At 35.6% G+C, this 13,633-nt stretch overlaps 1 protein-coding gene across 1 annotated transcript; it reads right to left on the bottom strand.

Annotated features, from left to right (window-relative positions):
* Positions 1-10,527: 10,527 nt before the first annotated feature.
* On the bottom strand, positions 10,528-11,790 carry LOC145051085 (uncharacterized). Its single transcript, XM_078999229.1, has 2 exons — positions 10,768-11,790; positions 10,528-10,674 (listed from the first exon to the last, which is right to left on the bottom strand). The coding sequence occupies exons 1-2, from the start codon at positions 11,788-11,790 to the stop codon at positions 10,528-10,530; spliced, it is 1,170 nt and encodes a 389-aa protein (XP_078855355.1).
* Between the last annotated feature and the right edge of the window lie 1,843 nt (positions 11,791-13,633).

A 13,633-nucleotide genomic window follows, 5' to 3' on the forward strand; every position in this document is an offset into this window, starting at 1 on the left:
AGGTTTTCTTTAAACTACGTATGAAAATATATATTTTTATCTACTAATATGTTGGGTAGAACATGGGTAGATAGTTGGTGTGTAATAAACATATGAGAGGCCTCGATGTTGTTGTTGTTGTTGATCTAGTTATCCAGCGGAGTATGGATAACGACCACGGACTCTTTCTAGACAGTCCAGTGGAACGCTAGCAGGTTCATAACCTGTAGGTGTTGTGAACGATGTGTTCACCGGTGTACTCTATCCCCCTCATGGTTGCCTTTAGGATATCTATTGTTGAGGAAACCCCTTCGCAGTGATGTCCGTCCCGATGAAAATCCTAGATTAGGTCCCTTGAGATAGTTGTTTTAGGGACGTAAAGTGAGGATAACGGGAATGGGTAATCGGGATAGTGATTGGTTGGTGAAATTAAATATAACTTATTTATTGTGGGTTGAAAACCCTATATGCTCACCAGGCTCCCAAGCCTGACCCACTCAGTTTTATTTGTATTACAGGAAGTGGCACAAGGGCGTAAGATGGATGGATCATCTTGTTGTTTTGTTTACAAGTCTGTATATGTATATATTTGTTGAATGACTTGTAATGTTTATCGTTTATGCTTTATGGTCTGTATCGGAACATGACATCCCGAGTTTTGATTATATAATGAAATGCATCTCTTGATGAAATGCTTTGATAAATATTATTTTATCATGTTTTGTTTTGGGAACAAATTCCGCAACTCTTTCAAATCAAAAGGATTTACTCTGAAAATATTTAAAAGCATAAATGAATATCGGTCTTTTCTGGCCGAGATTTTGGGGATGTCACATGGACTTCCAATGTTTCCATTGTCAATGTCCATGAAAGTTTGGGAAGTAGATCTTCCAATTAAATTTGCTTTACCAGTGCTCTAAATCATTGCTTATTCAGCAGCAAAAAGCAAATATGTAAGATCGATAAGGGTTATGTCATGATCTGTCATGAGAGAGAAACTAATGAACCACGTCAACAACCAATTTCCTTGAGACTTCGACACCCAACTCTCCCGACTTGTCAATATGTGACTTCATCTCCAAGATGTGAGCACATATAGACATTACTTGCCAATAGGGATTGAGTGACCTTGAACTATTCAAGAACTTGTGGGTTAGGGAGAACAGTTGGAGCAGGAGGAGGAAGTGCAGTATGATTTCCATTTCTGTTAACGCACAACCAATGGATTAATCTTTCACCTTGATAGCCACTTGGGATATCATCTTCATTAGGAAAGCTTTATCCAAAAGGATATGGAAGACCATAGTTGTCATAACTAGACATCTATGAGGGAGAAATTCAATTTTAGTTGATTTAAGTCCTTAATATAACACCTAATATGAAATATTAAGGCTAGGACCCAACACAATATTTTATAACTTAGAAGAGGGATGCCGTAATCCAAGCTACAAAATATTTGAAGGTAGATAAATGACAATTTATCAATTTCCACCATGAAAAATGAAATTTAACATTAGGTTTTAAGTGAATTGAAACTCCTAGATCTTTTGAGATTCATTTAACTATTCAATGGCATGTTTAAATCTCGATTGTGCCCTTCAAGTTTGTGACTTGGATGCCGATGATCACAAACAAGAAGTGAATAACTATGCAAATTAACTTAGTACACTTAATGTTACAACCACCTAATCAATGTTCCGGTTAACCACACACGCTCCATTGATCTATGATTAACATCAAACTACCCTTTACCACACATTGTTAACCACACATGCTCCACTAACGACTTAACAAGGTGCAAAGTGCAATTTCATGGGTTAGCACCAAATTCACATTTTCCTAAAGTAACTAAGATTGGGAATTTAATAAATTTTATTTACTTTATATTTATCATTATACTTTTAGTGAAGGGAAAATTAATTTCTCATCCTACCCGTTCGACTAACGACCCTCCACCAGTCAAGGAAACGGTGGGTGAGAGTGGACACCCATTAAACTGCCATTTTAGAGGCAGTAACCTTATACCCCCCTTATAGACAGGTTTCGTGAATGAGGTCTACTAACGGTAAGACTGATTTTGTTCTAATATATATATATATATATATATATATATATATATATATATATATATATATATATATATATATATATATATATATTAAACCTATAATATTATAATAGTATAAGGGTTGAATTTTAACTTTTAAAATTCTAAGGGTTTAATTTGGAATTAAAGTATTCATGGGGGGAAACTTTACAAATTCCGAAACTTGAGGGAAAGTTTTGAACAATTCAAAAACTTTTGGTTTCCATAACTTATCAGTTTAATATGGTTTTTATGGAAGACTTTTCAAGTTCCATAACTTGAAGACAAGTTATGGAAGACATAAAAAACATTTTATGATGACATTAAAATAGAGACTCTTCCATTTTCAAAACCTATGAGACTTAATGTGATTTTTAAATGAAAAACTCTTCATTTTCCATAACTTGAGGACAAGTTATGGAGTTCATAAAAACCATTAAGATCAAATATTCCACTTAACACAATAACCAAATAATTTTTCCATGATCTTGATTAAACTCATAATAACAAGATAATTCAAATCAACTATTTTACAAGAAATTAGTCTATTACATAAACTAATAAAATCTTGAAACTATGACAATTATCTTTTATTTGGATGAGGATAATTATTTTCACAACTTAAAATTGAATTTTTATCAAGAAAACAATTTATAGTAATTATCCAAATCCAAATTTAGCCAAGAAATCTAAACATCTGCCAGACTCGTCACCACCTCGTGGTGAACAAGCAGAATCCAAAAAAAAGATTTTTTTTAAGCTTTGAAAACAAGTAGCATCAAGTAAGCTGGAAAACAACCCATGACTCTGATACCACTTATGGGTTTTAGGTATACTACAACATCCTATGGTGCACATACAACCCTAAAAGCTCTGGATCTATGTTTTCTCTAATTATACATGCAATATTGTTTCCAAAGCTTTAAGCCTAAAACTAGCATATAAATGCTATAAACTGCATAAAATACTAGTTAGAAGTTTACCTCTTTGTGTAGCTTGTAGAACTTGATGAATTTTGGCCTTTAAAAGCTTAGCCCTAATAGTGTGGAAGCCTCAAGTGGAATCACAACACATCATGGACAAAGGTGGAACTTGAGAGATAATTTCATGCACCCAAGAACACCCATGAACTCCAAGAACATGCTGAGTGGCGTTTTTAGGTTATGGAGCTTGTATTTATATGTTGATTTCAAGGGTCATGGGTATAACCCAAATCCATACCCACGGGTATTATGATCCATGGTTCATGTGACCCAACTCTTAATGTATCCATACATAAACTTGGTCCAACATGGATCATAAGCCCAACACATATAAATATAACTAATTACCATAACTAGTCCCCATAGATTTAATTAGACTCTTTTGATCACTAAGTTAATTCCAAATTAATTCTTGATCGATACTAATTAAAACATATGATTTCATATTAATGTATTATAACTTATAATATATTAATAAATCATATATATATATATATATATATATATATATATATATATATATATATATATATAACATTCTCTCAAGAATCCATCCTAACAAATTGTCCTGATGATATACAACCCAAATGGACCATGCTACTCTTGGGTTAAGTACATACCAATAATAGTTATGGGCTTAGACATCTAATCCAACATAAGTATGATAACATGTGGAGTAATAATGTTTTCTTACTCTAGCACATTAAAAATTGGAATTTTGATGATTTTCTTTGATCAAGAAACAAAAGATAAATTGGGTCCTATTCTATCAGGTGTTTTCACACAACCTTTTGAATGTTTGTTTTAGCTCATCAAGGAAAGTTCCATGAGAGAAAAATCACATGTAAAGAAGTCAGTGGGAGTCTTGTTGATCTTGATCTTGCAAGATTTAACTGGCTATAATCCTTTTTGTTATCACTAGCACACGACCGGATGTTGAAAACCTGTTGAGTTTAATTGGCATATTATTAATTTTGTGTGTCTCCAGCTGAGTTGGCAATACTTTTGAGTTCTTTGTTCGTCATTTAACTTCAGAAGCAAAGTACTTTGGTCAGTGAAAGTACACTGATCAATATGGGTGAGCTGCTAACAACATGGAAGCACTGGTGGGCTTTTTGAGCTACTAAAAGGCAAGAAATTAAAATTACAAAGTTCAATCCATGAAGGATACTGAATTTGGTTTTGGTTTATCCTAAAACTTGTCTTATGACTATTGGTTGGAAATGATAGATCTAAATGGATGGGGACATATGCACCTTTAAATCTAGGTAGCAATAGGTTTCGCTCTAATTCATAAAAATGGTCACGATGAAACACTTACACTAGTAGATTTGAAGGATCTCATAAAATCAATACGGATATTGGTTGTATTAATTGTATTTTTAAATTCACAATATGATTACGACATCCTTTTTTATATTTATAATTGTGAGGAATGGCAATAAACTGTTTAGACTTTCAGGAGATATGGTTATCACGTCTTGATAGAGTTTGAACACATGTACTATCCAGACAAAGTGCATAAGCTTAAGAAGCCTAATTAGAGGCTTGGCAAAGCGATCGTGAAATAGGCAACTGTACTTCCATGAGAAAGTCAACAGGTATTGGTTTATAGAAGTCCTGTTGATTTTTGAAAACATGTCAAATCTAGTGGGAGCATAATTGTTATGCCTGGTATCGAATGTTGACAATACTATGCATAGGGAACATTGTCTCTAATTTTCAAGTTGCAAAAGTTGGGAACTATTTTGCAATAGTAGACATAAGGGAGAGGGAACTCATATGTCGCTTCAAATATAAACTGATGACTGAAACGTACAAAATTGTTTTATGATCATTGTATGTGTTATCATGATTATGTGATATATATTGTATGTGTATAGTGGGCGGGGCCTAAGAGTAACAGATATGTATACCGAGCGGGGGCCCAGTATGTGATTTATTATGTATGGTGTGGGGTATTTTGGGGGAACTCACTAAGTTTTGTGCTTATGGTTTTCATTTTATGTTTCAGGTACTTTGGTTTTCAATTGGAAGAGCTCGGGATGATTGCAGAACACACATCACATGGTTCCACATTTTGTGATTTACTCTGATGATGTATTAATAAAGCTTGGATTACCTTGGTTTATGAAAATGAGATGTTGTACTATTTTAGTAATTTAAAAATGAAAAGTTTTTTGGTCTTATTTTTATGACATTTCAAAACACCTCTGATCATCTCCCCATTATCAAATATGTAAGAGAGATGGAGAAAGAGGTAGCATTCCACCTCAGATCTGCAAGAGAGAGAAGAAGAAGAAAAATCGTGTTTCAGATCCGACGAGTTTAGGGTTTAAGATGTGACAAGTTAGATTACGTTCCACCTCAGATCTTTGAATCGAATTTTAGGTTTTATGTGTGTGTGTAGGATTAATATGTGTGTGTGAGTCCGTGTTTGTGCGTGTGTGTCTTTTTGTGTTGAATTTTTTGAAAAATCGAATCAGGTGGCATTCAACCTCAAATCTTTGAATCTAATCTGATTTTGTGTATGTGTTAATCAGATCTAATTTTTTGTATGGTTTTTGTTTATGTGATGATTTTTAGTGGAAACGAAGTGGAAAGTTTATATGGAGATTGATGTGGCAGACGGTGCTGGTGGCAGACTGTAGTGGCGGCAGACGGTACTGGTGAAGATGTTCTTGAGTGTTATTGAATCTATGAATATGTTCTTATGTGTTTATCAAACATATATATATATATATATATATATATATATATATATATATATATATATATAAAGAGAGAGAGAGAGATGTATTTCTTTTTATTTTTCTTTAAATAAATAAATAAGCTGAAAAAACAAAAACCAAGGGCAAAATCATCTTTACAAAAAAAAAGTTCAAACAAAATTGGACCAAACTCGCAAAAAATGAAACTTTTGGACAACCCTTGCGAGTCTAAACTTTTTTGGACCACACTTGCTAGTTTTGACATACTACAAGGACCATTCTTGCAATTTTGTCCAAATTTTACCTACTTTTTCTCCTATTTAAATATTCACAGCTACTATCAATCTTTACCACTTTAAAATTTTCATGTTTCAAACTTACGACCTTAATTTTATCTCTCTCAATTCCATCTTAGAAAAATGGCTCTCTAAACTCTAGGAAATATGTAATGAGAGAATGGAACCCGATAGAAGATATAGATTCGCCCATGCATGTGTCTTTGTATCGAAGGACCTTGTCATGACAAGCAATCATTTCAAATGGAAAATTGTTTCTTCCAAATGACAAAAAATTGGATAGATGTGTTAAATCTGATGTGACATTAATTTGATAGAAAAATAGCATAACAAAGATGATATCACTCCCTCTTGAAATATAGCTCATGATTCACCACATGATTACATGAAAAATATTGTCAACTCAGCACCAAAACCATATCATATTCAACTTGGTATACCCACCACACCATAATATCAAAATGATTTATTTTATAATTATTATTTTAATTAACTAAATTATATATTTTTTAATTAATTAAAAGAAATAAAAATACTATATTTTTATTAGAACTAAAAATTACATAGATTAAATGTAAAAGAAACCCGAAAGAAATAATGTAACATCCCGATAAGAGGTACTTCTAATTTTAACCCCTTTAATTCATTTATATTGCATTTTGGTCCTACAGTTCAAGAAATGTATGTAAAAGGGCCTCAACGGGATTTTCGTAATATTGGCCTTAGGGGAGTACGTCGTGCGTACGTGTGTACGCTGAGCGTACGCTGGACATACATCAGCGTACGCGGGTCATACTTTCAAGATGAGGAAATCCTAATCTTTAAGGTTTGACTCGTATATAACACTCTTATGGCCTCATCTCCTTCACCTCAACTACCTCCAACCATCTCATACGTGTTTGCAACCCTAGTATCATCTTGAGGAGCCATTTTTAAGCTTGTGAGTGTGTATGTTTTGATGCTCTTAAATAAGAAGGAAGGAAGAGGACACCATCTTCAATGAGTAAAGCTCTCTAGATCCAAGATCACACCACCTTTTGGCACCATTTTGAGATTTCAAATTCTGAACTTGGTGTAGTTTCTTGTAGATCTTGTTTTGGGTTAGTTTTAGGATCTTTTGTCCTAAATGTGGTGTCTTATGAACAAAACATGTTGTTGACCCATTAATTTGCCCTTTCAGACCATTGGGAGGGTCTTGAGTAAAAAAAAATGGGTTTCAAATGGTTGGTTTTGCTCCATGCATCTTGTAGAATGTATTAATGGATTAAGAAGTGTAGTTAAGCACTTAATGAGCATGCAAAGTCATAAAGTTGGAAACTTTATGACTCTTGAGTGTATTTTAGCCATGGATCTAAAATATAGACGTAAGTGCTTAAGACATTAAGCACTTAATGAGTTTTGAAGTTCATGAGAGTACGCCTCGCGTACTCTGAGTATGCCCTATGTATGAGGTCAACCATCCCGATAGTGGTCAACATGTGAGGACTCGAGTATGCCTAGTGTACCTTCGGTGTATGCCCAGCATACTCACTTTGAGTTAGTTTGGCTGAGTTCACTCGGTTGGGTTGACTCGGCTAGGTTGACTTAGTTGGTTTGACTAGTTTGACTTTGAGTTTGACAAAGTTTGACCTTAAGGATATTTTGGGATTTTGATTGAGATTGGTCATTTGGTTGGAATAGGTGAAAGTTTGAGTTGAGATTTGGAGTCCGGACTTACTATTCAATCTGTGAGGTGAGTTTTTCCTTACTGTACTTGGGGGTCGAAGGCACCAAGGTCGGCCCATTGGTTTGATATTCACTGATATGTTGAATATGGAATAGATAATCATGATTATGCTAGATATTTATATGCTAGTCTAGTAGATCTGTAGGACTACTAGTGATTCTGTTTGCATGATTATGTGTATATGTATATTATCTGGTATATGTCGACATATTGTGTTGGGTTGAGGTTGTAGTGCTCCGTGCGGTAGCCAACAAGCCCTAGGGCATTCCAAATATGAGCTGAGGGCCGGGTAGGGCATGCTAGAAACATATTGAGGGCTCATGAGCATTCCAGATATGAGTTGAGGACCAGGCGATATGCCATAATCATACTGAGGGCTTGATGGTATTTCAGTCTGATGAATGATCTGATCAGGGAGCAAGCTAGACATAAGATGTGGGCCTCGAGCGTAAGCCAAAATTATGATGTAGGCTCATGGGTAATCCAATCTTTTAGCTGTGGACCCATTGCATGTTGTTATTTTATATGTTATTTGGTTATGTGTTGGTACTTTGGGGGAACTTACTAAGTGTTTCCTTACAACTTTGGGTTATATTTCAGGTACTTCGGATGACTGCGGGAAGGCGAAGGCATGATTGTACACATCCTCTTCTTATGATTTATGATTTTGGGAAAAATATGATATCGGAAATGTTTGAAAACTTTTTTGTGTAAACACTTTATGGTTTTGGGTTGTATTTAAAAAGTTTAAATTTATCATGATATTTATGGGTGTTACAAATAAACAACAAACATACAAAAAATACTGAACATTGAAAAATAAAATTAGATATTCCTATATTTATCTTCGATGTTTTGTTTGACCTGTAATGAATATCTTTAGATCATGCCTTTCGTAATCTTCAGCTTTTATCTTAAAATTTTCAAATCATTCTTATTTTACTTCACAAGTTGAGTTTCTTTATAATATCTTTTTACTTCCTCCAAGATCTCAACCTTCCACTCTTGGAGTTGAATGTATCAATCAAATTATCTTTAATTTATCTTTAAAATGATCGATACTGCTAACCTCTAAAATTGTGAACTAGAATTGGGATTCGCTTTCTTTGCTTTATTCCTTCCCATGGCCCGAGGTAGATGTTCTTATGGGTAAAAATCATATGGATCATCGTTGTTGTTGATAAACATCCACCCATCTGATTGTTATAATGGCTACATGATTGGGATTTCTTCGAATGCATCGAATAGGAAGAAACAGATTCTTCACAAAGAAGCCATTTGTGACATTTCTTCAACTCATACCAAGTATTTACATAAGGAAAATGCTTACAAGTTGGTTGTGATTCTTGATATTGTTAGAGCGTCGCACAAAGATACACACCTTTCCCCCATTTACTCATGAAATATGTTTTAAACGGTTTCCCAAATTGCATCTCCCGTTTGCGAATTTCCTTTGATCGGGTCTTGGCTAGCCACAATTAAAGTCTTAGCTAAAGTGGTTTCTTGTTTTTCCTTCCAATTACACACTCCCATCAAACACAGATTTATGATTTTTTTTCCTTTTAGCTTCAAAATTTTGGTTGCTCCAGTTATAATTCTTCAACTTCATTGGGAGAATCTAGTGGTAGATTGTGGTTGTGAAAATTGTTGTTACACAAATGGTTGTTGGTAGGCGAAAACTAGTTGTTGGAAAAGCTTTTGTTGAAGAAAATGATTTTTTTTGAAGTGTCCTTGTTTTGGGATAGGGGAGATTTCGATCAAATTCATGAAACCACCTTGTGGTGAATCTAAGATTGAAAATTATAGTGAAAACGTCCCGTCGAGATTTTGGGATCGAATCGTCGGTAGGTGTTGGGATTTTGTTTCATGGTTCAAGCGATGGAAAAATGTTTGTGTGTATGTTAATAGAATGAGGAAAAAAAATGGTGTTAAAGAATAAATGTTTGAAGTGGTAAATTTATAAGGTTAATTTTTAAAATTATTTTTTTCACATATAGTCATTAATCGGCTAGTCAACATGTACCAAAGAACAAATACCTCAACTTTCTTCATGTTCGCTCATAGCTTCCCATGTCATACACCACGACCGTGACTTAGTGGATGGTGTGCATGATTGTGGCCACAACATGTGCACATGGCTTGTATACCCGAGGGACTTACGAGTGTGGCGTGAACTCGTCTGTCTGTGATGTCCTCTAGAACCCCCCCCCCCCCCCCCCCCACCCCCTCCTCCTCCTCCTCCTCTTACGGTAGACATCCACAATAAACACACCTTTCCTTTTCTTCTTTACATAAACACATAGACATTTTCTCTCTCTCTCTCTCTCTCTCTCTCTCTCTCTCTATATATATATATATATATATATATATATATATATATATATATAAAATCGACAATACAAAAAGATTAAGAACACGAGAAGCCCTCCAAATATGGCTAATAAAAAAAATAAGTCATTTATATAAATTCAAAAAATATATAATCGAGTGTTCTATTTCCAAAAAAAAATATATTGTATGCAAAAATTTGTATCATCAAGTAGCCATAAAACTAAGATGGGGATTGTTAGAATCGCTTGATTTTAAGAATGTTTGCTCATTTCCTATATAATTTAGTGTAATTACAAAATGAGATAAAAATAAAGATTGAACTAAGAACACCAAAGAAAATGCATAAGATATATCAAGATCATATATATGTACTTAAAAAAACACACACACACAATAGTTAAAAATTAGTTGGTTATTAATCCGTGAAAGAACCAGAACTTTTCTTACCATGCTTTTTCTTCACATGATGCAACCATCCAAACCCTTTGAGAGCTCTCGTAATCTTCACAAGATTCGGTTTCCTCATTCCCAAATTCATCTTACCTGTTGATAATTTCAATGCCTGTAAGCAACACAAAGGCCCATTACTCATCTCTGGTTCATCTTCGTCATCATCTTCATCATCATCATCTTCTTCTTCTTCTTCTTCCTCTGCTTTTTCTGAGTCTGAGCTTTTGATTCCGCCATTGCTGTTCTTCATCAGCATCATCTTCTTGTTGTTCATGGCACTGTTCATGGTTTCCTTTCGATCCTTTGAACTATCGTTCTCATAAGCTTCCCACAATGAATCCATACCTTCTCCACCTCCTCGTGAACTATGGCGCTCTTCGAAAAGCTTACACGCTAATGTCCTCCGCCATTCCTTCTCGTCTCTCATGGATCCATGGCTGCTGACTGTACTCGAAGAATTCGATCTCCATGAGCTCGATCTACCGGAATATTGACTGAATATATTGTTATCACTTGAATTTCTCGCCAACGACTTCACATCGGATCCGCTACTGAATTTTTTCACCGGAGCTAGCTCAGCTTTTTGTAATTCTTCAACAACTTTATCAAAATCTGCGCTTGTTTGATTCAACGTTTTAGATTCCTCAAATCTATCCAACTCTTGAAACAATTTTTCCAAGCCTTTTTCCTCTTTTAGGTTAACCACCTCTGAATCATCATTTCTCCGGCTTACTTGAATCTTCTCCAAACATAATTTTTCCAAAGCAGAATCGTTAGTTGTAACATCATTTGTCACACTGCCGTGAACCGAATTTTCTGCAATCGACGCTTCTTCGGTACAAAACGTGATCGATAATGCACAATCAAATAAGATCTTATAAACCTCCAAATCCTCATAATTACACTCTTCCACGTCTCCGCTAACATTATTCAAGTTCGATCGGAGTTCCTCTATGGCAATTTGAAGAATTCCAAGTTTCAATTCCGGCAACTTAGGGCAGAATGCTGTGGTGGTCGTGAGGAGGAGGGAGAGAAGTACGGTGACGATGAACAGAGGAGACACAAGGGAGACGAGTTTGATCAAGTAAGGAGCGAAGTAGATGAAGTAAGAGGAGTAGAGAGGGTGAGATATGATGAAGGAACAGAGAAGAGACAAATCATGGAGGATTATATATGGTATTAACTTAAAATTAGGGTTGTAAGAGGGTGGTGAGAAGCCATCGGCCATTATTGTCTCTTTGGGAGAGAAGGACAACAATGGAGGAAAGTGGTGAGTGGATGAAGAAGATCAGTGAGCCGGGTTTGGTCTTCTGGGTTTCGACACTTTTTTGTTGTTGACTTCTCTTTTGTAATGTGTTAGTGACAGACTTTTTGGTTGGTCCCTGTATAACGTGAGAGAGAGAATGATAATAAATCCTTTTCTCATGATTATGCTTATTTATATTATATTTTACAAATTGTATTATTAAGTTACATTTAAAATACTAAATTAATGTGGTTCGGGTCCAAGTGTGTGTTTAATCCCTACCTTTTGTTTTTGATTCCGGTGGTCCTTGAAATTTAAATTGTTTCGTATTTAGATGTCTTTTTATTAGTGTTCAGATTTTGCTTTTAACTTGGAGACACAATCTGTCGTTGCTAATATACGTGCCTTCGGTTATTGGTTATTGATATATTCGTTAGCCACCAACAATTGTTGGATATGTGTAACATCCCGTTTCGAAACAATCATAACTTGAAGGTTTAGGCAGTAATCGATCTGGTAAAGGTCTAGGGTCTGAAAGAATCGAGTTCGGAACTTAAGGAATAAGGTTCTTGGGTTTGGAATTAAGAGTTTGGGTTTAAGGTGATATTGGGCTTGAATCAGATTCTAGGTTGCTGACTCGGATGCACGCCAACGTGGTAGGAAGATAACCACGATATGGTATGTTACTTAATGAAGAACACACTTTAAATGACCACCAAGATGTGGCAAGAGGATGGCCACGACGTCGTGAATGTTGATGCCCAAGCCTTTGAAATTTAGGGTTTCTTCCATATTTAAAGACTTAAACTCATGGATTAGCTCTTCATCTTCAGCCTCCAGCCCTCTAACATGAAACCTAGCCATCTTGTGTGTCTTTTGAGTATGTGAGCCCATTTTATGAAGGTTGAAGGAAGGAGTCTCTCTTATTTCTTGTGTGCTTAGTTCCAGCTTAGATCCATCATCTTCATCACATTTCTAAGCATTTGGAGGTATAAAGTTGCTATCTTGCGCCTTACTTCTCTAGATCTATTGTTATGTCATTTTCTGAGCTTTTTGGTCCAAATCTTCTTGTTCTTAGAGTTTAAGTGAACTCCAGAACCCTTGAGTATATAAAGAGCAATAGTGATGATATGTTTTTGACTCTCCCCTTTGTATATTTTCATAATGGTAATGACCAGAGGTTTAGGTTCGGGTACTAGCGATATGGAGAGGCCGAGTCCGGATGATGAGGAGATTCGTGAGTTTATTGCCATCGAGGTGTCTATGACGATCAGGGAGGGGATTTCGGAGATGTGTGTCTATCAAGAACACTTTTATTGAGATGTTTGACATGCATTATGCTACCATTACTGAGTTTTTTCGGTCACAGCCATTACAGTCGTCCCAGCTATAGGACTTTAGGGAGGTGCATCAATGCATTACTGGGAATTCAGTAATACGAAGCCTCTTGAGTTCGACGGGGTCAAGGACCCGAATGTTGCTATGAGATGGGTATCTGAAATGGAGGTATGTTTCTACACATGTTCTTTTCCAGTGAACCTGAGGGTTCGATTTGCTTTGAACCTGCTTCGCCTAGGGGTAAAGGACTGGTAGAAGTTTGTGACTCAAACCTTTTCTTCCGTGGAGAAAGCTCCAGTGACTTAGGAGTAGTTCTTGGAGATGTATTACACTAATTATGCTTATCTTGTTGAGAGAGATTAACTGACACAGGAGTACCTATCGCTCAAGCAGACGACATATTCAGTGACAGAGATCACCAAGATCTTTCATGAGAGGGTCCTATTTTTTACTGAGTATACATCCTTGGAGCAGGTGCAGATGACCC

This window comes from Lactuca serriola, chromosome 5 (genome assembly GCF_051521515.1).
Source record: "Lactuca serriola cultivar US96UC23 chromosome 5, Lser_US96UC23_V15, whole genome shotgun sequence".
Lineage (NCBI taxonomy): Eukaryota > Viridiplantae > Streptophyta > Magnoliopsida > Asterales > Asteraceae > Lactuca > Lactuca serriola.

Excerpts from the sequence above, each read along its gene's own strand:
- LOC145051085 (XM_078999229.1), bottom strand. The coding sequence starts at position 11,790 with ATGGCCGATGGCTTCTCACCACCCTCTTACAACCCTAATTTTAAGTTA. Across the intron at positions 10,675-10,767 it reads AAAGCTCAGACTCAGAAAAA|GCATTGAAATTATCAACAGG; the intron begins GCAGAGGAAGAA and ends TGTTGCTTACAG.